The sequence below is a fragment of the Fusarium verticillioides genome, chromosome 2, assembly GCF_000149555.1.
Source record: "Fusarium verticillioides 7600 chromosome 2, whole genome shotgun sequence".
NCBI classification, from domain to species: domain Eukaryota; kingdom Fungi; phylum Ascomycota; class Sordariomycetes; order Hypocreales; family Nectriaceae; genus Fusarium; species Fusarium verticillioides.
In genome coordinates, this window is record NC_031676.1 from 1,505,040 (window position 1) to 1,527,047 (window position 22,008).

Genomic DNA, 22,008 nt, shown 5'->3' on the forward strand with positions numbered 1-22,008 from the left:
TTGCCGCCTTTCAACCCCCAACCCCATCCTCAGACCTCAACCTCCACTAAGAGCCAACCTGGACTTGAGCGTCCAGTCCCTCCACCCCTGGATGCAATACGCTCGCATCTTCCACCAAGACAGGACAATTATGGCGCGCTCATTACGTACCTCTAATGATTTCTCCCACCCAGATTACGGTCCCTTTGCGGCCTTTCACCCTGCCATCCGAGCTTTGACCCAGCGGTAATCAACGTTTCATCCGCCATGATCATTGCAGCTCTGATCAAGATCAGGACTACCTAAGCACGAACACTACCCTACCTTAGCATCGGGTTGACCAGAGGGCTGGGTCCAACCTGGTTGGTATTGCACCCAAATTAGCACTGGCTCAGATGCGGTGCACACAAGGCCTGCCAGCCCTTGCTCATTTGTTCCATCCTCAAATTTCAAGGATCACTGCCCTTGGATCCAAAGATACATTTGAGAAAAGTCTCATGTCTGCTGTTCAAGCTCACAAAACGTAGAGGCCGATGCTGTTATTGGCAGCTCCAGCCTCAACCTCCTTGCCTGTTGGTGCAACACCCTCCTGTAGCTTGGGGTGCACCACTGACCTGCCTCTTTGCCTATGGTGTCGATTTACTGCCATCACTGCCGCCGATGTAGTTGTCCCGCGCTGCATCACTCACAGTGCACTCCTGCTTCATGATTTTGTATCACGCTGCAGCGAGAAAGTGATTGTACCATCACCAGCCTCAATCAGCATCTGCGGCAGCAAAAGGAAGGTTGATCGGCTTCAGAGTCTGGAAATAGTCATATGTCACATTCCACAGAGATCTAACTGGAATTACGCCGAACGGTTCAAACTTTCTGGTCTCAGCTATTGCAAATGCGCGCGCTTGGTGCCTGTAGCTGTTCATTCAACGGCTTTAGTTCCACCACCCCTTTGACTACAACAATTACACCGCGGGCCACAACCGTTGGTCTGAAAGATACTCTTGATGGACGGCCCGATCCGACTCAAATTCGACCTTCATTGTCATTTGCCATGCTTTCGTTTACTCGTACCGTCGGTCTCCTTCTCATGACCAGCCACGCTTTAGAAGACAAAGCAATGTCATGTTACCTTTTTCAACAGTCCCTCAAAATTGCAAGCACGAATTATGCCCTGTATGCTCTTAGACGTCCGATGTGAACATCGAACGCGTCTACGCTGATATTGGTATCGGCATCATCATTGTACCTACCAGGCCAAGCACTGCTAGACGGGAACCGACACCGAAATCAGATCCACTACAATGATGCTTTATGGAGAACACAAAGGCTTACAGCCTGTCATTCTACTAGTCAATGAGCTTTCCCGCGTCCCTTTCTGGGCAAGCTAATCAGCCTCTGGACCATGATATGGACCTGCGCCGCCCCCTCCTCATCACTTCGGGTACGGAGGTGTCTTATTGGCCCACCACCAATCTACGCAATCATCAACGCCCCCTTCGGAACTTCTGATCGTGAATTTGATGGCTCTTTATTTTGATCTGGTCCACACGAGTCTTCGGCATTGCCCTGGCCTGGTCATAGCATCAAGCCCCCAACCACTAGGTCGTTGGCCGTCGTCCCCATAGATTTCGGTATCCTGCTGTCCCAGCAGTGTTATGCCGCATCCGCTGTGCGTGGAGGTGAAACCTTTCTTCGGCCTCACGTGTCGTTGTGTAAGGACGACTGGGGCCTTCAAAGCCTGAAACATAGCCTGGGCATCTGACAGGGGCCCGACAACCTTTCTTCGCCCTACTCTACCAAAGTATGTCAGGCGTCAGATGTCACGACGCCAGGGTTGAAAGCCACTCGGCCGTCAAAGTGCGTGGATGGGGCTGACAAGAACCGAAAGCTTGAATGTTGAGGGTGGCATACCAATCATGGTTGGTTGGTGCCTTGATCGCTTGGCGACTGTGCCTGTATCCCTGGCCGCACTTGAATGTGTGTAAAATTTCCGAACAAAGATGGGCCTAATTGTCGATCATTGCGTCAATTGTATTGTTATCAAGCTGACCGTTCTCGCCGCTGCGTTTTCCCATGTCTGCTCTAGGTGGGGGGTTTCGACGTATCTCGACTTCGTATCATAGACAAGTCTGCCCAGCAATCAGGCACTACGATCTCAGTGGCTGACTTTTGTCCCTCCACCGTACAAACCTGGGCTGCTCTGCGGTGTTCCGTCTATGGCGTCTTTCTCGTCAAAGCAGGACCTCTCCCAATCATAGTCGTGCTTGTGGCGTATCGTAGAAGCATTGACGGCCGGGTACTTGCATATTCACGCACTCGTACTGGGGCCAGGAGTGGATTATAATGGTCTTCAGGCTCAGGGCAGCGTCCAAGGCCGTACCCAACTTGAAGTATCAAGACTACAACTGCCGCTTTGTTATGCCCTGAGGCTGATATCTGCGTCCCCCCTTCAAGGAGCGACGAACCAACTACAAGCATACAGTGAATTGGACGCTGCTGGCCAAGACTAGAATCGGTGGATGCATCTTGTTCTCGGCGGTCAATATTCGCTGCCGTCTCGCGGCCCGTAAGCTCAATCGGGAATGAATCTAGGCAGGGCTCTCAAGACCTTTGCTTGGTCCAGATGGCGAGGATCGTGGAGGATTTGCAGCATAGCCCTGCACTTGCACGCGGCTTCCTGCTTCTAATTGTTACCGTGGGCTCCGTTAACATCGCGGATCTCCACTGCTGCCAGTCCTTTGCAGTTGGGCCATCCATTACACCGCCATGGCATGGTCGAAACAATTTTGGCTATCTCTAAGATGCCCAGAAGTCTATCATTTGATTAGTGCTGGGGCTTCTAAGCTCTCCATAACTTGCATGTCCTTCCCGTTGTCTCAGGCTCTGCGCAACCTCAAGTTTCCCCCATTCAAAGTCCCTGCCCCCAGCCGGTGACCCCGAGTCTGCTGTTGTTTCTTCGAGACTTTCGGCAGGCTTCCTTCTTAGGACTTAGCCCCTTCATTGTCTTCTTCTCACTCAGTCCTGTGCTACATGTTCTCATAATCACCCCCTAGAGCCTCTCGATTCTTAGTTCTCAGTTCATTCCTGTACGATCCCAAGTCAGCCACCATCACTTGAAATCGAAGCGTGGGTATATAGACAGCCAGATCCTGCACTCGTGCGGTTGTGTCTTGCCTACAGCTGTTATCTCTGGCAGTTCACCTTTTTAACATTGCACTTGTTCTTTGTGACACCATTTGTCCAGCGATACCATCACCCGATCGAGACCGAAGAGAACAACATATATCGAACAAGTTATTTGTCGAAAGAAAACAAACTACGACAGTTATTTACTCAGTCTACTGAGTAAGGCAAGGGTGAGACACGACTATTGTTTTCGACTCCGATGCCCATGATCAACCCCCGATATCATTACCACCCTCATTCTAAATACGACTGAGGATCCCTAAGCTATCAATCACTTAAAACTCACTCGACATATTGGCTCTTGAAGTTGGGACTAAATTCTTCTCGGCATTTTTGTCGTTGCTTATTGACAAAGTCTCGCCTCTGAGCTAGACTAGACTATTCCATGATGTTGCCGGATATCACCCCCGAGTCTATGAATACACAACCCTATACAGCACATATCGAGGAGTTATCAAGAAGTCGATAGGGTACAACGGCTCATTCTTTGATAGAAACTGCTGGCCCTCATAACTGACCTCTATATCTCCCGAGCTGGTGGCACTGTTTGCTTATCCATTACTCCGACTCACATCTTAATGATTAGATTGGCCTCAATTTTGATATGGAACGAAATTTGAAGCTGATACAAATGCAGAATTAGGTTCGAGAAACAACAAAAACGCGGGTGCCGATGCCCTGGTGATTGACAACAGTTGTACTTTAAGCAGGCAAGTGACCCCCTTTGTTTCGAGGTATGCAGTTTGCAATACACAATGGGCAGAGATAGTCATTTCTGATAAATCTTTATTCACTTCAAGCTAACTATGAAGACTTTAGTCGAGTGCATGATCCTTCAAACTATCCCGCCTAGAGTGTTATTCACTGAATGACAGAGGCTGTGTTGTCTGCTTAAAAGTGCGCATGAGTTCTCAAATTCCCAAGGTAAGATCATTTAGTACCGTCACAGGTATATCCAGAGGTCTCTTCTGCACTTATGCCTTTGAGGGATCGGCCAGCCAGTAATTTTGGAATGGTAGGTTACATACGAAACACCAAGTGCTTCGCCTGTGGCTCTGCAAGTCAAATGGTATGTGCAAACTTTCATCTTTTCGTTATCTGGTCCCCCCCCCCCCCTCTCAAGCATATGAGAAACAACATCTGCATCCGCTGTCCTAGCTTTATGCTGTTCAAATCTGCGGGCCGCCACAGCGTCTTTCAAACGCCTCACACCGCAAGGCGTTCATGTCTGCTGGCTATCTTTTGAGAGGCAAGCATCTCTTGAGGAGCTTCTTTATCAAAACAGGCCGTGGGGAACTTAAAACGAATGTTTGTCCACTGCAAGATTTAACGGTGTCATTCGAGCCAGCTTGTCATGTTTTGCCGCGTTGTTTGTGTTTCGTGCACCAAGACAAGCAAGCCGAAGATCTTGTCCATAGGAAGGTCACGTCTGGTCTTCCGAGTTCCACCAAATGTGGTTGTATGGCGTGTGGATGATAACAAGCCAGCGCTTACAGCAACTATGAAAAAAGGAGCAAAAGGCTTGCATGGCCTTGGATATTTCATGAAATTCCTTTTGATCATCACTATTGTCATTGGCTAACATGAGACTCAGCTTGATCGAGCAAATGAGTTTGCAAGTCGTCATCGCATCGCTGCCAGACTTGTAATATGGTCGAGACGGTGATATCCACAGGTCTCATTGGATCTCCTGGATATGGTCACGGATTGGCCTTGCAATCGGGACAAAGGCTAACATGAAGCCTCTCAAACAGGACTACGAATCTTCGACGCCCACCATGGGCTACATGGATATGGCGACGGCTACCGGAGAGATGAGGTCAGTCTTGCTAGCACTTTTCCTTTGCTATTCCCAGCATGCATTGTTTTTTGGTGCTGGACTACGTTACGGCACGGCTACTTTAATATGCCTCCCTCCCCTTTTGGCCGTGGCTTTTTTACCTCCCTACGTATATATGCACCTACTCTGTATAGCTTCTGTCGAACCAGTCAGGTTGTACTTGACAATCCCCCATGGACTTCGCGGTGGTGAGTGGTTCGGCCTTGTTCACGAGTTGTGAGCTAGGAGCTGGGGCCATTCTTCGCCCAAGACGCCGTAGCCCAACCAAACTAAGGAGACCCATGTCGTTGGTGGCAAAGGCCTCGCGAGTTACAACTCTCTGAAAGCCACCATTGTATATTTCTCTAAAAAAAAAAAAAAATAGTTGTTATCTTCCCTGCATATCGGTCGTCATTTCTGTACACTTCTTCAGCTGCTGTTCTGGCGGGCCTCAACCGTGGTGGCGGCTTCAAGTCAGGCTCTGGGAAGAGCTGATAACTACCTTAGCCCTTAACTCATTAGCAACTCACTATCTTCAACTCCCCTTGCCTATCGCTACAGAACCACCCCTGTCGCCTTTCTTTTCTTTTTACTATGTCTTAGTTCCATTCATGAGCCCGACATTGACCATTGTCTGTCTCTCTCATGCTCAAGGGAAACCCCACTAGATTTGTGAAACCATCAAACTGAGGGAAGTTTCCTCACGCAATCCCCTCGCACGTTACCCAACCATTCAATTGCTGCTTTGTCTCGATCTCATCTACCAACCTACCTATTCTCTAGCTGGGACGATGTCAGGCAGGGTTCCATCACAGCTGGAGTAACTGGCAGCGAGCACAGCCCTGTCAGCCATTTTCTGTCAAGCATTCCATTCCCCATTCTTTAATTATTACGCAAGATCCCAAACCCAGCCTCCCCTCTCTGAGTTCGTCAATAATACCTATATCCCCTGTTGTTGCCGGCGGAGCGATCCCCTGCCGCATTTATTTGCTTGCTGAAGATTCCCAAGCTGGCCAGTGAGTGCATGCGTCTCACAGGCTCTCACGGTACTTGCGCGCTCGCTCGCTGGCATCCCGTTAATTCGGATCTCTCTCGGTGGCTTGTCACAAAGCAATGGATAGCTCTTTTGGTTTTGACATTGACGCCCGGGGTGTGGTATTCGCTACCTGGCCCGGAAACTAGTCCTAGTATCCTTCCAACCCTATTCCACCCATTCACTGGCTACACTGCTACTTTATTCGAGTTTCCGCTTACTGCTACTTGCTGTCTACTCCTCCCCTTTTGCACGCCCACTGCCTACGTTGCCTACATACACTGCAGTCTGCATCTGCCTACCTATTCCACATTGACTACACGCTGCCCCGTGTCAGCGCCCAGCGCCAGTGTCAGTGCCGGTGTACATTGTCAGTGCCGCGAGCTGCTGCATTGGCCGTCTTTGTAGCCTCTCGAAACTGCTCGGCGGGTTTTGTGGCACACCAACCGCCGACAGTATTACCTGGCGTGCACCTCCAGCTGTGACACTGGGAACACTGTATTTCCAGGACATGGCAATACAGCATCTCTGTAGCCGCGTCCTTTTGCCGTTGTCGCTGCCACTGCCAACTGCCACTGCCGTCCCGTAACCTACCTGTCTACCTGACGTTATCGCTACTCACTTCTTTTGCTTCTTGCTGTTCTCTGGTCAACCTGAGGTCGCCTTGCTGATGAGCCGCCAGATACCCGCAAGAGGCCAGTACTTCTTTGACGATAGAACCCTCTCAACCTTCGTCGCTCTTAAACCTATTCCATCCGCCTGTTCTCAGCTCTACCGCGCAGTACCCCCAGGACGGAAGTGCCTTTTTCCAGTCTCAAGCTGCTGGCCATCATCATCTCTACCCTGGTATAGACGTCCGCTCTCGGCTGGGTTCCAAGTATGTCCTCTTCTTTCCTCTTCATTCTTAAGCCTCTTAGCCCTCGCACACTCTTCTCTTCCTCACCACCCAGGTTGAGGATTCCGTCGCAACCGCACACCATACCCATTAGATCCCATACTTCCTTGTCTCTTTTCCTTTGGCTCTCCTTCTCCTCTGGCCATCTCGTCTCCTGTGTTAGCAAGCAAAAACAGAGACATGAGCTGGGTTGGACCGATTATGATATACGCCGAAGACAAGCTCTATCGAGCATTGCAGACAGAGTAGGAACTGACTGCTGCCGGCAGCAACTCATCTACGACGGGGATGGCACATCCCTATCCCCCATCACATCGCACCCCAGGCCTCCCGCATCCTGGTCCACCGATCAGTACTCGAGAACAGTACGGTCCTGCCACGCCAGGGTTTAGGAGGCCATCAGAGCATTCTGTTCGGTCGCCCTCCTTTGCCACGCAGCCAAGAGGAAGACATCCACTGTCGCCGACAACAAGCCCCAACGCGGGCTTCTCGGCTCCAAGCATGGGCTCCAACGGGTACGGCGGTAGGCCGGCTCAGAATAACATTCCTCCCTTGCAACCAGTTCATATGCTAGGAAGCCTTCAATACAACGATGGCGCAGGAACACCTGTCAAGGTGGATATTTCAGGTGTCATTGACAAGGGCTTCTTTTTATCGGAGAACGAGTGGACGTGTTATCGCAGGAACTACTTCTCTTGCGTCTGCTCCTTTTCTCTGAGCCCTCACATCCCCAACGTCACTATCCAGTACACTGCTAGTGGCTCATCACAACCCGTTCCGATCTTTGGATTCGCCATGTCTATCTCCGCAGTTGTCTCCGACAATGAGCAGCACAACATCGAGCTGGTACAGCATACGCCAAAGAGAGACAAGGGGCCTATAATGAAGCCTGAAAAAATTCGGCTCAGCAACAAGCCCCCACAGGCAAGCCACCACCACCATATGGGCATGTTCTCAGAGTCGGTTGTACCCAATCGTCCTGTTTACCCCGACAATTTCAGCAATCAGCCTGGCAGCCAACAGTTGCCCACAGAGCACACGTTTGAGCGAATTCAGTTCAAGCAAGCTACCCAGAACAACGGGAAACGCAGAGCTGCTCAGCAATACTACCAACTGGTTGTCGAGCTCTGGGGCGAGGTAGCTAATCAGAGCAGTGGTGATCAATACGTCAAGATAGCCACACGCAAGTCGGCCAAGATGATCGTCCGAGGCCGCTCGCCGGGCCACTATCAAAACGACAGACGCGGAAGCCAAAGCAGCGGACCTGGAGGATCATCGGGCAATATGGGAGGTTACACCGTCAGCGGCATGGCCGACTTCAACAATCCCATGATGGGCGGTCCAAGCTATGCGACAGGTGGTTTCGACGCCCGCAGCAGCCTCTATGGGGTCCGTCATCACGATATACCGCACGAGTCGATGATTCCTCAGGAGGAATCCAAGGCCATCGTCACGACCCGAGAGTACCAGTACTACCCGGCCCCAATGTACGAGTCGCAGAGCGACCGGATCGAGCTGTTTAACCCTCGTGGAGAGCGCGATCACAACGTTGTGCCGCACATGGCCACCGGGATGGACATGAGTGGCAAGATCAAGCATGACTACGATGGTGCCGCTCTGCCCAGCATCTTCCACCCGCCAGCTCAGATTAATGATCGTCCGCCGGGACCCTTCGAGGGCAAGTCGACCTCGAGCGGGTACTATCCCATCCCTTCGTCCGGCATCAACATGACCATGACATCATGATTGGCTGCTACGAGATGCTACGAACATTGCAGTGTGGAAGTTGGCGGCGTTCACAGACCATACTAAGGCGTTACGGAGTCCAGCCTGTGATCTAAAAGTGGAAGAAAAATAAAGGTAAAAATCACGAAACAAATATCGGCAGAGTCTGGAGCAAGAATACAAGCATGGTATTGCATGAGTTTGGGGTTCAAACCCTGGGATCTCCTTCGTTTGATAACATTTTGGCACTTGGCGAGGAGAGTGGGCTTGAATACGCAAAGGCGGGCAGAAAAGCTGCGAATCATAACGACGTGTACGACAAGAAGCTGGAGAAACTAGATGCCAGGTTTAACCTGACATTTCATGTGCGAGCAAAAGCAGCATGGTGAGAGAGATTGTACGAGGAGCAGAGCATCATCATCAATAGCGGCAAAGGCAGCCGCAGTAGCAGCAGCAAAATGAGACAACAGGACAGACATGAAAACGTGAGATCAGCTGGTCTTGTTTTCTCTCTCTCTCTCTTTCTGTTTTTGGGGGCGAATGGAAGAAAGGAGGATACCCAGGGTGCATTTATTTTCACTTCTTATGGCACATGGTTTCGTCACTTTGTTTTTGGCACTTTTTTTTTTAGCTGAATGTAATTCTTGTCATTTCGTTTCTTTCCTATCCTATCCTATCCTATGCTATCCTCTTGTTGTTGCAGGACACAGCAGCCTGTTGACTGTGAATACTTGGCTTCATGTTCGGCCATATGGGCCGGCTAATGGCTTTCAAAACCTATGTGGGAAGTTGATGAGTAGTGTCTAGCTTGTAGGAGAAGGCGATGGATGGATGGATGGTGGGGGGCTGAAGCATCAGGTGGGAGGATGGCGTTGAGACACACAAGGACACTCAGAGACAGAGGCAGAGGCAGAGGCAGAGGCAGAGGCAGAGGCAGAGGCAGAGGCAGAGGCAGAGGCAGAGGCAGAGGCAGAGGCAGAGGCAGAGGCAGAGGGATAAGCCGAGAATACGAGGCTAACAGGATCAAGACACAGTCATGTCACATGCATGATTAGGTCCTAGCAGGGTATCTATTCAATGACAACCCGGTTTGCCTCTGGTGCATCCGCGACGGCCACGGTGGAGTGCAGTGCCTAGGTAATGAAATCCGACGGAATGCAGGGCCCCACGGTTGGTGGATGAATGAATGAATGAATGAATGGGTGGATGGGTTAGCTAGATGTGGTTGGATGCCACTCTCTTGATTTCCGTCTGGCCTTATAATGACACTTTCATTGATAAAGATGGATGAGATTGGTGTGTAATGATTGACTCGCAAGAATGGCCTTTTGAGGAAATGAACAAGGCCTCAACAGAGGGAACAAGCCAAGATCTTACACTACAGTGCATTACAGTACATCACAGTGCAGTAAAGTGCAGTACAGTCTTGCCGTTACTCAGACATTGGCTCTGGAGTCGCGATTCGAGGTTGCAGATGGAAAGGCCGTATCTACGATAGTCCAAAGGCGGATGCATTTTGCGACTGTTTTAGATGCAAGGGTGCTGCTAGGCTATTCATCATCCTTGCTATATCACATCAGTGGCCTACACAGTATGCGTAAGCATCTATTCATCCACTGCAAGTATTGGATGGATGGATGTGTATCGACAAATACGGGGTATTATTTGTTTGAGGTTGAGGCTGAGGTTGAGGTTGCGCGGTTGAGGCTACAAAGTTAGGTTAGTTGGATTAAGGTTACCCTCCGGACGCTAAAATCAACAAAACACGTTTTTTTTTTCCGCCGGCGGGAATGGGCCGGACCGCTAATTCAAATAGGCAGAGGAAGACGCCTTGACGTTTTTGCAGTTAGTTTAGTTCTACTCTACGGAGATTGAGAGGATATAACGGAAACGGTTTTGATTTAAAAAAAAAAAAAAAAATAGTTGAAATGAGGCTATGGAGTCTTTGGGGTCGCGACAGGCCGAGCACGCACAGAGCGGGAGTGCCCATCCATCCACATCCATGCATCCAATACTTGGATCAAATTATTTCTCTTCTTGTCATTTTAGGGCGGAGACAAGATGCGAGATGATGGAATTAGGCTTGTCACGCGGAAATGATCAGCTCTCTTTTAGGTATGTACTGTACCTGCTTTCCTCACGACCCGCTGAAGAGAGAGAGAGAGAGTTTGAGATTAGATCGACGCTAGGAAAGTAAAGCAAGGTACCCAAGGTATACTGTATGTACGGAGTACCTAGGTATTGGATGTATCGTGAGGTTCTGGATCGCAGAGTGGAGACCAAAGCGGCTCGGAGATTTAATTACATATGACGATAAACAATTGTATCAGATGCTGCAGATACGAATGAGATAATCTGCGTGGTTTTTATCGGGTTAGTAGAGAAGAGAGAGATGTTTTGGCCTATTGTTGGTAGATTGTTGGCTCGGACTCGTTGGTAGAAAATCAAACAGAACAAGACGGGACAAGACAACCTAGACAGGGTACAGTACAGGACAGTACAGTCACAGTGGACAAGGGCCCCGGAGATATCTATCGATGGAAGTGATCAGGTTAGTGAACCTTATATCGAGAACCCTGCTGCAAGCATGTATGTATGTATGTATTTCTCGCATTGGTGTGAGCTTTGGGGTTACGAGAGGGCCAAGAGGTGTGATTGACCAGGTAGACAAGCAGACAGACAGACTACTCAGTGAGAGTACGGATGGATGCCTACAGTAAAAGAGATCGATCAAGCCTCGATGCTACCATGCGCGTCAGTGGGAGTCATCAATATGAGAATGTGTGAACACATAGCTACCTAGGTAAGTAGAGTACGGAGTACCTAGATAGCCTATAAGTGGGGAGTTGTCTCTCTGCAGTGCATCAAAGCAAGACACCAAGATATGATATTCCACAGGCTATAGTCCCTTGTAAAAAGCAAATGAATTGAGGGAAAAAAGGTCCATGTACGGATACTTTGCTTTTCACTGCATTATACCCCTCACCTCCATGTCACCGAGTACCCGGTCGGGGCCTCTCCTGTTGACACCTCGACACCCTCCTATTGTCGACCGAGGCGGGTGATTTCTGCAGCCTCCATCTCCCCGGGTTACGCAGCAGCTGAAATGTGAGTTACATCTGTGCTACAATCTAACACATGCAGATTCTCAGTCGCAACCAATCATATCCTTGCATCTAGACGGACAGACAGACAGAGAGAGAGACAGAGAGAGGATCAGAGAACGCCAAAGGCCGAGGAACAGGACGAAGTCGCGAGTTTGAGACCAAGATCTTGGGATACTTTTAAGTTTTATATCGACCTCTCGCCTCTTCGGCTTTTGATCTCGCTATTATCTATCTATCCCACCTAGGAATTCTAATCCTGCCCCCTCTTTTCAGCCGAGACCTTGTATTATGATGTACTCGTACTACTCTGTACCTTACTCACTCACTCACTATACAGATACGGATCGATACTAACGTCAACACACAATCTTCAGTAGATGAACTTCTTTTCCGTCTCCGGCGATGACGTAGGCTTGGCACATTCGATACGCTAATGCTCAATTTATAACAAAAAAAAAGAAAGAAAAGAAAAGAAAAGAGAGAGAAAAATAAAAATAAAAAGGGACATGTCAATTTGGTGAGACAAGCCCCCCCTCCCCCCCAGGCACTTTTTTCTCTCTCTCCCTCTCTCTTAGGTTTCGTTCTCTTTGGTTTTGTCTCACTGTCTGTCTCTACTAATCAACGCCAAGAGAAAAGGTCGCCCAACCCTGGATTTGAGGCTCATGCAGGTCTTTTCACCGGTGACGCATCCCTGCCTCCCTTGGCTACCATGTCCCCACTCATGAGGCCTTCCTCGGACGCCGGTTTGAAAATATAGGTACCTAGGCTACGAGAGGGCAGCGCCTACAACGGATTTGAAATCGGCTGGGGTCAGGACCAGGACCAGGACCAGGACCAGGACCAGAACATGGTCTAGGGTGGTGTGACTCGCAAGGACGCGAGATTCTGATATATGACAGGCAGAACAGTCTAACGTGAGAAAAATCATTACCTCTCTTGGTTTACGAGTCAGTCTGTCAGTTTAACGAAAAATAATGATGTGGTGTGATTTTGGTTTAGACTTAAAAAAAAATCAGAACCAAGCAAGATATAATATAATATAAATGGAGAGTCAAAAATGTTGATATCAAAAGACATTGACCACTGATTAAATCTAGATGCCTCCCTTCTGCATATGCATTTCCATTCTGTCTCTTCCATCTATATTCATGCATATTCAACACACACACCGTAGACATCTAACCAGCTGCAATCTTTCTTCCCAAGGTACTCATAGTCTCATACCCTCCAGATAGCATCAGCCATCTTGGCCACCATGCCCATCTCCTGCGTGTCGTGTACCCTCACTATGTCCGCACCGCCCTGAACCGCCGCTGCCACCGTCGCCGCCGTGCCCCACGTCCGTTGCTTCGGCTCCGTGACTCCCGTGATCTTGCCGACAAAAGTCTTCCGGCTCGATCCAACGAGCCACGGCAGGCCCTGAAGCCCCGGCCAGTATCGCAGCTCCTCCAGCCGTCGAAGAATCTCGAGGTTCTGCTCTCCCGTCTTGGCGAAGCCGATACCCGGGTCCAGAATCATGCGCCACCGCCGGATACCCGCTGCCTCGGCCGCTGCTACGCGCTCGAGAAGCTCTGATGCTATTGTGGGAATAAGCCCATCTGGATACGAGGTCAACTTTGTCATGGTCTGCGGTGTCCCGCGCATATGCATCAGACATATCGTTTTCTCAAGACGGCCGACGGTAGAAAGCATATCTGGGTCCAGCAGACCAGCCGAAACATCGTTGATGATATCTGCTCCGCTAGCAATGGCTTCCTCGGCAACGGATGCACGATACGTGTCAATGCTGATAGCCACATCACGAGCTTCAGGAATCGATCGAATCAGCTGAACAGCAGGCACAACGCGGGATGCTTCCTCCTCGGCTGATACTTCTGGTCGGCCAGGGGCAGTTGACTGGCCGCCAACGTCGATAATCGAAGTTCCGTTCTTGACCATATTCATAATGGTCTGAGCGAGGTTATCTCGATCGTGAAAGCCACCATCTGAAAACGAATCCGGCGTCAAGTTGAGAATGCCCATGACATGGGTCTTCCGCTTTGCAGCAAGAGGCGTCAAAGAACCTGCCGTCGAAGAAAGCGGTGTCATGGAAGACAATGGCTCGCCAAGGGGCAGCTCATTTAGATTATCCTGTATGAGCTTCCACGGTTTCGTCGGATCCAATGATTTTGCCGGAATGAGTCTGCAATTTGCCGTTAGAATACTTCGATTGTGTTTTTCTGTGCAACGTACTCGACCAGGGGTCTGAGAACAAACTCTCGCTCCAATATGCCGATATGGGGAACCTTGAGCCGCTCGTGGTCAACCTTTTCGTCGCCATACAAAAGTATGTCCAAATCAATGTTACGCGGACCCTTGTCGATGACCTTCTTTCGCCCCATGTCATTCTCAATGGCTTGCAGTTGGTCTAGAAGGGCTATAGGGTCAAGTTCTGTCTCGACCTAGTAGATTCGTCAGCGCGGGAACGCGAACGGGCGCTTTTTTGATATACATACCTCACAAGCGCCGTTGATAAAGCGATCCTGGTCGGTAACATACATGGGCTCTGTCTCCCAGAGGCTACTGGTCCTCTTGACCTTGATTCCTCGGCGGTCCATCTCGTTGCATGCCCGCTCAATCTCAGCAACTCTGTCTCCCATATTGCTCCCAAGAGCGATATATGCCGTCTTCTTTTGCGGTCCGCTGCTCCCACAGCCACCTCCACTTGTGCGAGCACATCCACAGGCATTGCGCTTAATATCAGGCATGTTGCACCTTACAAGAGGACGGAGGCACGCATGGTGGGCATAATATCGCTGGTGAGGCCTTGTTGACGTCAACAAACATCGCAATACCGGGGCGAAAGCCAGGACAGAGCCGGGAGAAGCATTGTGGCCGTTGCTTCTGAGGCTCTGGATAAGAAATCGCGATGGGAGAAGAGGTTGTCTCATGGTGAGCGGTGCTGCTTTAGCTACATGACTGACGATTCAGAGCATGTTGTTGAGTGAGTTCGGAGGATTGAAGCCGAGAAAATTTGCGTTAACGAGACACTAGGGGTGGGGATAGTGTCTTCAACGGTGCTAACAGCTCTTGAATTCTGAAAGGCTGTGTATGAGGCTGTAGCGGATGTTGCGATACTTTTTGGAGGAGACAATAAGCTGACGAGAGCGGCATAGGGCTACGCGGTTGAGCTCCTGCATTTCCGAGCTGACTGTACGGGGAATGCGATGCATGTGAGGTGGTCGTTACGATTCATGTCACGGGGTCTTTTGAATCTTGGGTCTGGTCTGGTCTGGTCTGGTCTTTGCTGACTGTTTCTGCCGTTAGCACCGAGCACATGTCAGAGACGTTGAACATGGGGATTACTAAGTTTGCCATTTTGGGTAGGTTCGATTCTTTGAGAGAACGAAAAGAACAGCACAATCATTTTAGCAGGTGCTTCGGTTATACCGGGTTCCGTCGCTAACAGTAACAGTCGAGTCAGGCCATTCTCACTCCATTTCAAAAATTGTTAACAGCTTCTCCTCTTTCGTCCCGAGGTATCTTCCCCGGATTCAAAGTGACACTATCCCCAATGCGGTAATCGCTCCTACTCCACACTCTTCCTGCTCAGGCTGAGACGACACTCTACCTAGAGACTAAGGTAGACCTCGGCATGTGGTCCCTCGTTACCTCCTTCCTAGGTAGTTCCTGCCATCGCGAGCCGTGCTTCTAACCTCTTTCCCTGCGAAACCCCCTCTCTATCTGCTGATTCTTTTTATACCCCGGATTTCTTCTCCATCTCTCGATTCCTCCTTTTCTCCATCAATCAATCTTGTTCTTGATCCCACCACCAGAAGAAGCAACAAGTCAGGCGCGACACGATAGACAAAGACAACCAGACAACATGGCCTCACCACGTACGTCATCAGCGCAATCTCCAGATCCCTCAGCGATCGCTAACATGCTCCCTCACAGAGAAGCTCCGAACCCCTATCACCGATCTTTTCAAGATCCAACACCCCGTCCTCCTCGCGGGCATGAACGTTGCCGCCGGCCCTAAGCTCGCTGCCGCTGTCTCCAACGCTGGTGGTCTCGGTGTCATTGGTGGTGTCGGATACACTCCTGACATGCTGCGCGAGCAGATCGCTGAGCTCAAGAGCTACCTCAACGACAAGAACGCTCCCTTCGGTGTTGATCTGCTTCTCCCCCAGGTCGGCGGCAGCGCTCGCAAGACTAAGTAAGTCCGGGCACCGCGGATTCGTGGCCCTCGGCCTTGAGATTTTGCGATCACATGCAGATCTCACCAGTGACGAACAAAGCGCTGACATATGACACTCCGCAGCTACGATTACACCAAGGGTAAGCTCAACGAGCTCGTCGACATTATCATCGAGGAGGGCGCCAAGCTCTTCGTCTCTGCCGTCGGTGTCCCCCCCAAGGCTGTCGTCGACAAGCTCCACGCCAATGGCATTGTTTACATGAACATGGTCGGTCACGTCAAGCACGTCCAGAAGTGTCTTGACCTCGGCGTCGATATCATTTGTGCTCAGGGTGGCGAGGGTGGTGGCCACACTGGTGACATCCCCACAACCGTCCTCATCCCCGCTGTTGTCGACATCTGCAAGAAGCACAAGTCTCCTCTCACCGGCGGCCCCGTCCAGGTCATCGCTGCTGGTGGTATTCACAACGGTCAGCTCCTCGCTGCTGCGCTCATGATGGGCGCTGGCGCTGTCTGGGTCGGAACCCGATTCATCCTCACTGATGAGGCTGGTGCCCCCAAGGCTCACAAGGAGGCCGTCCGCACATCTGGCCACGACGACAACATCCGCACCATCATCTGGACTGGCCGTCCCATGCGTGTCCGTAACAACGACTACATCAATGACTGGGAGGTCAACCGTCAGGCCGAGATCAAGGAGCTTGTAGCCAAGGGAGTTATCCCCTACGAGGCTGATCTCGACAAGCTCGCCGAGGCTGCTAGTGATAACGATAGCGACGACGATGAGGATTTGTTGGACAAGTACCGACCTTACCTCATGGGCAAGTGCGCTGCTGTTGTCAACGAGCAGAAGCCTGCCAAGGCTGTCGTGGATGAGTTTGTAGACGACGCTGTTGCCTGGTTGCAAAGGGGCAACAAGATGATTGCCAAGCTGTAAAGAACCTATAAGATACCATGTCTTGTCATTTATCCTTGATTTTTTAGTATATTTGTAGACTACGAGCATAGTTTGCTTGGATTTACCATTAACAGCCTCAATTCAATCGGTGTAGCGTTCCTCATAAGGTCTCCTTGAAAAGATATCTATCTGTCCTTGTAAAGGTCACTCTACTCTCTTCGGTGTATGAAATACCAAAATGAACCAAAATGATACGTTTTTGATTTCATAAACTAGGAAAACATCAAATCTATTTCATACTTCGAGTAACCAAGCAGTCAACATTGACTTCACACATGTACGCCAGCTCCAAAAAGCATCCCGACCCCAGATTCATGCCAAAGAGCATCTTCTCCGCGCGTCGATTCTCGCTCGATAGTGATAATCGAACAGGCGCACGCCTCTTTTGGTTGTTCTTCTCATCTGCTGCCTTTTCACCAACAGGACGCTCCTCAGCTTGAGAAACAGTCACACACACCTAAACCTAAACCTCGAACCAATGGGGGGCAAAGTTCGTCTAGTTCCCGAGGTATGATCGAATGGCTCCCTGGAGTCGTGAAGACACTTCGCCGGCCATTTGTGTGAGGTTCTCGAGATCGTCACCAGCTGTGATACCAAACTTGCGCACAAAGTCCTTGGCGGCAGACTCGAGGTCGCCGTATTCCTCTTCGGGCTCATCCTCTGGTCGGCCGAAGTAGGCATTTGATGAAATGGCGGTTGCACCCTCGAAGCCTTGGAGTCTGGTCTTGGCCTCGGCCTGAGAGTTGGGGTCATAGGCACCCTTTCCGAAGAACTCGTCAGATGAGATACCCTTCTGCGTACCGAACTTGTCGCGAGCATATCGCTCCGAGTCATCTACCGTCGGATTAGTATCGTTTTACGTCATTGTATTCTTTCCAAAACTTACCAACAGCAGCGGCCTTGACAGGTCCAACGGAACCAAAGCCTCCGGCATTCTTCTTGGGGGCAGCAGCAGCCTTGGGACCACCAATCTGTCCGAATCCCAGTCGGCCCATGCCCATGCCCAGTCGCTCAACTTCAGCGTCAGACTTCTGGCGAGTATGCGATGAACTTGTGCCGCGGCTGGGGCTCACGGGCGTGGGAGAGATGATGGCGGCACCAGATCCAGAGGCGTTCTTGGTCGCGGGATCTTCTTCAGCATCAGGATCATAACCGAGCTTCGCAATTCGGTCAGCCTCTTCCTTAGCTTTGCGCTCCGCCTCGTCAAAGTCAATCACGTCGCTGGTGACCTTCTTTGCGCCCAGCTTGGTAGTCTTTTTAGCACCGAGAACGTTGGCTTTTCGGGGACCGGTGGAAGTGGTCGTCTTGCGTAGAGCGGCGGAAGTGGTGATTCGGCTGGCAGGCTTGTTGTCGCCAGTGGAAGATCGGGACAGAGGCGAAGCTGTACGAGCGATATCCTTGCCGTTACCCGTGTTTAGGAAGGGAGAGGGAGTGCGGCCGACGACAGGGGGGGTTCCGGTGCGAGAGACAGGAGGAGTAGGTCGCTTGATAGCAGGCTTGTCCCAAGAAGAGAAGAAGTCATCGTCGGGCTCACCAGCAGGGGTAGCGGCGCCGTCGTCGGTAGCATCAGTAATAACAACCTCGTTGGGGTATCTAGACACATGTCAGCTGAAGATAGGGGTACTATTTGCGACGTAGAAACATACTCCTGGGCATCTCGCGCAGCGCGGCGCTTGAGCTCATCCTTGTACTTGGTGGCGGCGTTGGACTGGTATTTCGTCTTAGGATCCTTACTGTTGAGCGCCGCAGTACCGCCATTTTGCTGGAAGAACTTGGTGGCAGACTCGTTACCGCCAACCTTCATAACTCGGAGCTGGTCCCATTGCCACTCTGTTCCAACTCGTCAGCACTGAAGTCAATTATGTAAGGGAAGTGAATGTGCTGGAGTCTACGTACGGTCGAGATTCGTTGATCGCACAAATGAGATATGGACACCAAGGTTTCGGTGGTTGGAGGAGCAGTCAAGGCAGAGGTAAATGCCAAAGGGGACGGATGTCCATGTCGGGTTCTTTTGGCCGCAGTCGAAGCAGATCTGATAGTAGGCGCATTGGTCAGCTAACGTTTCTCCTGAATGCGCAGGAATGACTAATAGGTACATGCCTTGTTCGCAGGCTTAGTCTTTAACTTCTCAAAGATCTTGAGCGACTGCTGCTTGGAAGCAAGGGCGCTCATCTTGACTATTAGGCCGTAATAAGGCGGGAGTATAGAGGTGACACAGAAAGGCAAGCAACAGAAGAGGTCTCGTCACCGCGAAAAGAGGAGTTATATCCTAGCGTATTTGCGACGTGTCAAAGAGAGGACAGAATTGGATTGGGGGGTATCTCGTATTGCTAAGACAAGACAGGACAAGACAAGAGTCGAGAATTAAGGAGAAGTGTAGTCAAGGGCAGTTGTCGATAAGGTGGCATATCGACGGACGCTAGTCCTGTTTTGGCCACGACTGGTAACCCCACCTCGAATTCTGCCCGGCGGTGGAGCCGCAACAACGCTGCCTGCAACTTGAGCTTCTAATTGAGCTTGTTAAAACAGCTCGATTACCCATTCTAGCTGACTCGCAATCAATTGATCAAGGCAATTGCCCCTGTACAATGGCTATTGTCGAATCGCCAGGATGAAACCGACGACCACAAATCTCATCGCGACCGGATCAATAGCATTCCGGGGCATCCCATCAACGCTTCGACCTTTCCATGTCTCGAGATACTATGCGACACAACAAGGCTTAGGAGCAGCGCCTCAGAGCTCCAAATCGAAGCGAAGAGCAGTTACACCGTTCAACGATAATGGACATGTGCCTTGGACAGAGCTTTCGGTGGGAGAGAAGGCGGCGAGAGCGACGCAGCAGAGCTTCAACTTTGGCATGATCCTCGTTGGTCTTGTCCTCACTGTAAGTGGCTTTTGCATCAGCACATACAAGTGGCATTGACGAACACTATACTTCTTTAGGGTGGTGTAACGTATTTCCTATGGACGGACATCTTTTCCCCCGATAGCAAGATCTCCAACTTCAACCGCGCAGTCGACAAGATCAAACGTGACCCTCGTATAGTCGAACTCATGGGCGACTCCAAGAAGATTACAGCACATGGAGACGAGACATTCAACAAGTGGAGGAGGGCACGTCCTGTTGCGTAAGCTTAATTGCCATTTGTAAACAGGTCAAATTGCTGACCGGGCTAGATCTACGGAAACGACAGATGCTCGTGGAGACCAGCATATAATGATGCATTTCTATGTACGTCAAATACGGTTGCCGGTAGACCAGAAACATTGACAGCTTTAGGTTGATGGACCAAAGAATCACGGTATTGCACGGCTTCATATGGTCAAATACCGCGGCCACAGTGACTTTGAGTACAAATATCTCTTTGTCGACATCAAAGGTCACGACAGAATTTACCTCGAACAAGAGGATACAACATCTTCCAAGGGTGGCAAGAAACTCAGCTTCTTTGGAGTGAAGTGGTAATTGTTATATCCTTGGATGTTCAACGACTTACGAAGTCTGAACTCTTACCCTGCAACCATTCTGGACTGGGTTGGTGTGCAAAGGAACTCTGAGTCTTGTATCATATCCTGGAAGCCGGCTCGACTAGGCGACCTTTGTAATCATAGTCGGTTCTAAGCTTTGTGTGTTGTTATGTACATTCATCGCGGAGCCGTTGACGGGCAAGCCTGTATTTGTTGATGCTCGTTTTATGATAACAGTTCCTCGTATACATTAAACAATGACAAACAATGGAAAGAAGGAATAGTTATTACGCCTTATTCTGCTCGTGTAAGTTTGCCATTCACTTCCACGAACTAAGCCCGCCATGCCATCTTCAAGACCCAAAGGCATCTGAACTCACTCTCAGCCTTGTGGTCTACACTGGACTCACAATCGATACCTCAAACTGCCAGTTGCATCGACATTATAACTCCGGGTTGAGATTCTTATCATTTGTAAACTGGTCCTGAGGAGCATGAGAGCCTCCCCATTGTAACTACCTGGATCCTGGATATTAAGCACCATTGTACCTCTTCACACTTAGCGGTCATATATATGTATAGGTTATTAAAGTATCTCATTCCATCTTCATACATACTCTGCTCTGTCTCGTATATTAATAGGTGAAGGACCTCCGAGGTGTATATAGGTCTGGCATGTATTCCTGTCTGCCTCAGTTGCCCTGGCCTCAGCCCAAACGATTGATATCTGGTGGCCGATCTCGCTGCAATCTTCGCGGTTTGGGAGATTCTGGATATGGATAACTTGCACGCTAGACTCACTACAATTCATCTGTCATAGACCGTGTGCTGTGGTGATACCACAAGAACATATATGCTTCCCACAACCTCATCCCTTAGGCTCAAGGGGTTGAAGGATGCCATATATATATATATATATATATATATGCATGTATCCGCCCAGAGCGCGCATTCCGACCCAGAAAATAGATACCAAACTGCTTAGAACTGTTCCTCATATCACAGACTAACATTTTTGCCCTGTAATACAGTCTTTGGGGGGAGTTGACAACATAACCCTAAGCAAAGGCCCCCCTGGATACCTCTGTAGACTCGACTATATCACGAAAATGTTCCAAGCCCAGCCAGTCAGTCAGATGTATAATCAAGATGAATTCCTTCTGGCTATAAGACAAACCCTATGTAGTCTTTCGCTGAAGGGATCATGCAACGGCGCTGATATGAAGGCTCCATTTCGCCATGGCAAGACCGCGAGACACTCAAAAGGATTGAGCTGAAGCACAGCACTTTAGCCGCAATTCTTCTATTTTATGAATGCTTCACTTTAATTGATCACAGTTCAACACAAGCTGCGACTCTAACCCTACAAACTAGCCGGTTCCTGGCGGCTTCATAAGGCCCAGTCTCACTTGAGACATGAGTTGATAAGAGTCTTGAATAGAAAGAATCGTACTCTAGAACCAGCACCGCAGTACTCAACTTCTTTTACACACCCTACGTACACTCTTGACGGCTCCCAACTTCCGCTCATTAAATATTTATACTGAGGCAAGTTACAGAGTCATATCTGGCATCTAACTCTTGTCAACATTGCCATGGCTTTATATAACACGGTCTGTTGACAATTGAGATGAATCAGAACTCTTCCATTACTAATA

General features: G+C 50.0%; 6 protein-coding genes across 11 annotated transcripts; 4 read left to right on the plus strand and 2 right to left on the minus strand.

Moving 5' to 3' along the window:
- Positions 1-24: 24 nt before the first annotated feature.
- FVEG_15836 (hypothetical protein) lies at positions 25-3,588 on the plus strand. Of its 2 annotated transcripts, XM_018905059.1 has the most exons (3): positions 115-225; positions 276-1,777; positions 1,865-3,588. In XM_018905059.1, the coding sequence occupies exon 2, from the start codon at positions 513-515 to the stop codon at positions 927-929; it is 417 nt and encodes a 138-aa protein (XP_018751763.1). In that variant the 5' UTR covers positions 115-225; positions 276-512; the 3' UTR covers positions 930-1,777; positions 1,865-3,588. The 2 variants fall into 2 exon arrangements, with proteins under 2 accessions (XP_018751762.1, XP_018751763.1); XM_018905058.1 differs by having other exon boundaries at positions 25-1,777.
- On the plus strand, positions 3,308-9,946 carry FVEG_06315 (hypothetical protein). 2 transcript variants are annotated; one of them, XM_018894653.1, is made up of 6 exons: positions 3,308-3,332; positions 3,800-3,872; positions 3,982-4,086; positions 4,917-4,981; positions 6,697-6,891; positions 7,179-9,556. In XM_018894653.1, exons 3-6 carry the CDS (start codon positions 4,066-4,068, stop codon positions 8,653-8,655), a joined length of 1,758 nt encoding a protein of 585 aa, XP_018751764.1. In that variant the 5' UTR covers positions 3,308-3,332; positions 3,800-3,872; positions 3,982-4,065; the 3' UTR covers positions 8,656-9,556. The 2 variants fall into 2 exon arrangements, with proteins under 2 accessions (XP_018751764.1, XP_018751765.1); XM_018894654.1 differs by lacking the exons at positions 3,308-3,332; positions 3,800-3,872; positions 3,982-4,086; positions 4,917-4,981 and having other exon boundaries at positions 5,597-6,891; positions 7,179-9,946.
- A 2,777-nt stretch (positions 9,947-12,723) lies between these two features.
- Positions 12,724-15,119, minus strand: FVEG_06316 (dihydropteroate synthase). 2 transcript variants are annotated; one of them, XM_018894656.1, is made up of 4 exons: positions 15,087-15,110; positions 14,237-15,031; positions 13,974-14,182; positions 12,724-13,923 (listed from the first exon to the last, which is right to left on the minus strand). In XM_018894656.1, exons 2-4 carry the CDS (start codon positions 14,669-14,671, stop codon positions 12,960-12,962), a joined length of 1,608 nt encoding a protein of 535 aa, XP_018751767.1. In that variant the 5' UTR covers positions 14,672-15,031; positions 15,087-15,110; the 3' UTR covers positions 12,724-12,959. The 2 variants fall into 2 exon arrangements, with proteins under 2 accessions (XP_018751767.1, XP_018751766.1); XM_018894655.1 differs by having other exon boundaries at positions 14,237-15,119.
- On the plus strand, positions 14,786-17,044 carry FVEG_06317 (oxidoreductase). The gene is made up of 4 exons (XM_018894657.1): positions 14,786-15,103; positions 15,196-15,619; positions 15,678-15,939; positions 16,045-17,044. Exons 2-4 carry the CDS (start codon positions 15,607-15,609, stop codon positions 16,856-16,858), a joined length of 1,089 nt encoding a protein of 362 aa, XP_018751768.1. The 5' UTR covers positions 14,786-15,103; positions 15,196-15,606; the 3' UTR covers positions 16,859-17,044.
- FVEG_06318 (hypothetical protein) lies at positions 16,951-19,267 on the minus strand. 2 transcript variants are annotated; one of them, XM_018894658.1, is made up of 5 exons: positions 18,980-19,267; positions 18,776-18,911; positions 18,526-18,709; positions 17,766-18,472; positions 16,951-17,713 (listed from the first exon to the last, which is right to left on the minus strand). In XM_018894658.1, the coding sequence occupies exons 1-5, from the start codon at positions 19,049-19,051 to the stop codon at positions 17,376-17,378; spliced, it is 1,437 nt and encodes a 478-aa protein (XP_018751769.1). In that variant the 5' UTR covers positions 19,052-19,267; the 3' UTR covers positions 16,951-17,375. The 2 variants fall into 2 exon arrangements, with proteins under 2 accessions (XP_018751769.1, XP_018751770.1); XM_018894659.1 differs by having other exon boundaries at positions 18,526-18,911.
- Positions 19,268-19,372: 105 nt separating this feature from the next.
- On the plus strand, positions 19,373-20,857 carry FVEG_06319 (mitochondrial import inner membrane translocase subunit TIM21). Of its 2 annotated transcripts, XM_018894660.1 has the most exons (4): positions 19,373-19,766; positions 19,826-20,010; positions 20,060-20,114; positions 20,163-20,857. In XM_018894660.1, the coding sequence occupies exons 1-4, from the start codon at positions 19,491-19,493 to the stop codon at positions 20,346-20,348; spliced, it is 702 nt and encodes a 233-aa protein (XP_018751771.1). In that variant the 5' UTR covers positions 19,373-19,490; the 3' UTR covers positions 20,349-20,857. The 2 variants fall into 2 exon arrangements, with proteins under 2 accessions (XP_018751771.1, XP_018751772.1); XM_018894661.1 differs by lacking the exon at positions 20,163-20,857 and having other exon boundaries at positions 19,378-19,766; positions 20,060-20,162.
- The last annotated feature ends 1,151 nt before the right edge of the window (positions 20,858-22,008 follow it).

Bases quoted from the DNA above. Each gene is read 5' to 3' on its own strand.
- FVEG_15836 (XM_018905058.1), top strand. From the start codon at position 513: ATGCTGTTATTGGCAGCTCCAGCCTCAACCTCCTTGCCTGTTGGTGCA.
- FVEG_06315 (XM_018894653.1), top strand. From the start codon at position 4,066: ATGAGTTCTCAAATTCCCAAG. The intron at 4,087-4,916 runs GTAAGATCATTT...CCTCTCAAACAG, and splicing joins TGAGTTCTCAAATTCCCAAG to GACTACGAATCTTCGACGCC. The intron at 4,982-6,696 runs GTCAGTCTTGCT...ATGAGCCGCCAG, and splicing joins ACGGCTACCGGAGAGATGAG to ATACCCGCAAGAGGCCAGTA.
- FVEG_06316 (XM_018894655.1), bottom strand. From the start codon at position 14,671: ATGAGACAACCTCTTCTCCCATCGCGATTTCTTATCCAGAGCCTCAGA. The intron at 14,183-14,236 runs GTATGTATATCA...CGAATCTACTAG, and splicing joins TTATCAACGGCGCTTGTGAG to GTCGAGACAGAACTTGACCC. The intron at 13,924-13,973 runs GTACGTTGCACA...GGCAAATTGCAG, and splicing joins GTTCTCAGACCCCTGGTCGA to ACTCATTCCGGCAAAATCAT.
- FVEG_06317 (XM_018894657.1), top strand. The intron at 15,940-16,044 runs GTAAGTCCGGGC...GACACTCCGCAG, and splicing joins GGCAGCGCTCGCAAGACTAA to CTACGATTACACCAAGGGTA.
- FVEG_06318 (XM_018894658.1), bottom strand. From the start codon at position 19,051: ATGAGCGCCCTTGCTTCCAAGCAGCAGTCGCTCAAGATCTTTGAGAAG. The intron at 18,473-18,525 runs GTATGTTTCTAC...ACATGTGTCTAG, and splicing joins GCTGCGCGAGATGCCCAGGA to ATACCCCAACGAGGTTGTTA. The intron at 17,714-17,765 runs GTAAGTTTTGGA...ATCCGACGGTAG, and splicing joins TGTCAAGGCCGCTGCTGTTG to ATGACTCGGAGCGATATGCT.
- FVEG_06319 (XM_018894660.1), top strand. From the start codon at position 19,491: ATGAAACCGACGACCACAAATCTCATCGCGACCGGATCAATAGCATTC. The intron at 19,767-19,825 runs GTAAGTGGCTTT...ATACTTCTTTAG, and splicing joins TCGTTGGTCTTGTCCTCACT to GGTGGTGTAACGTATTTCCT. The intron at 20,011-20,059 runs GTAAGCTTAATT...TGACCGGGCTAG, and splicing joins AGGAGGGCACGTCCTGTTGC to ATCTACGGAAACGACAGATG.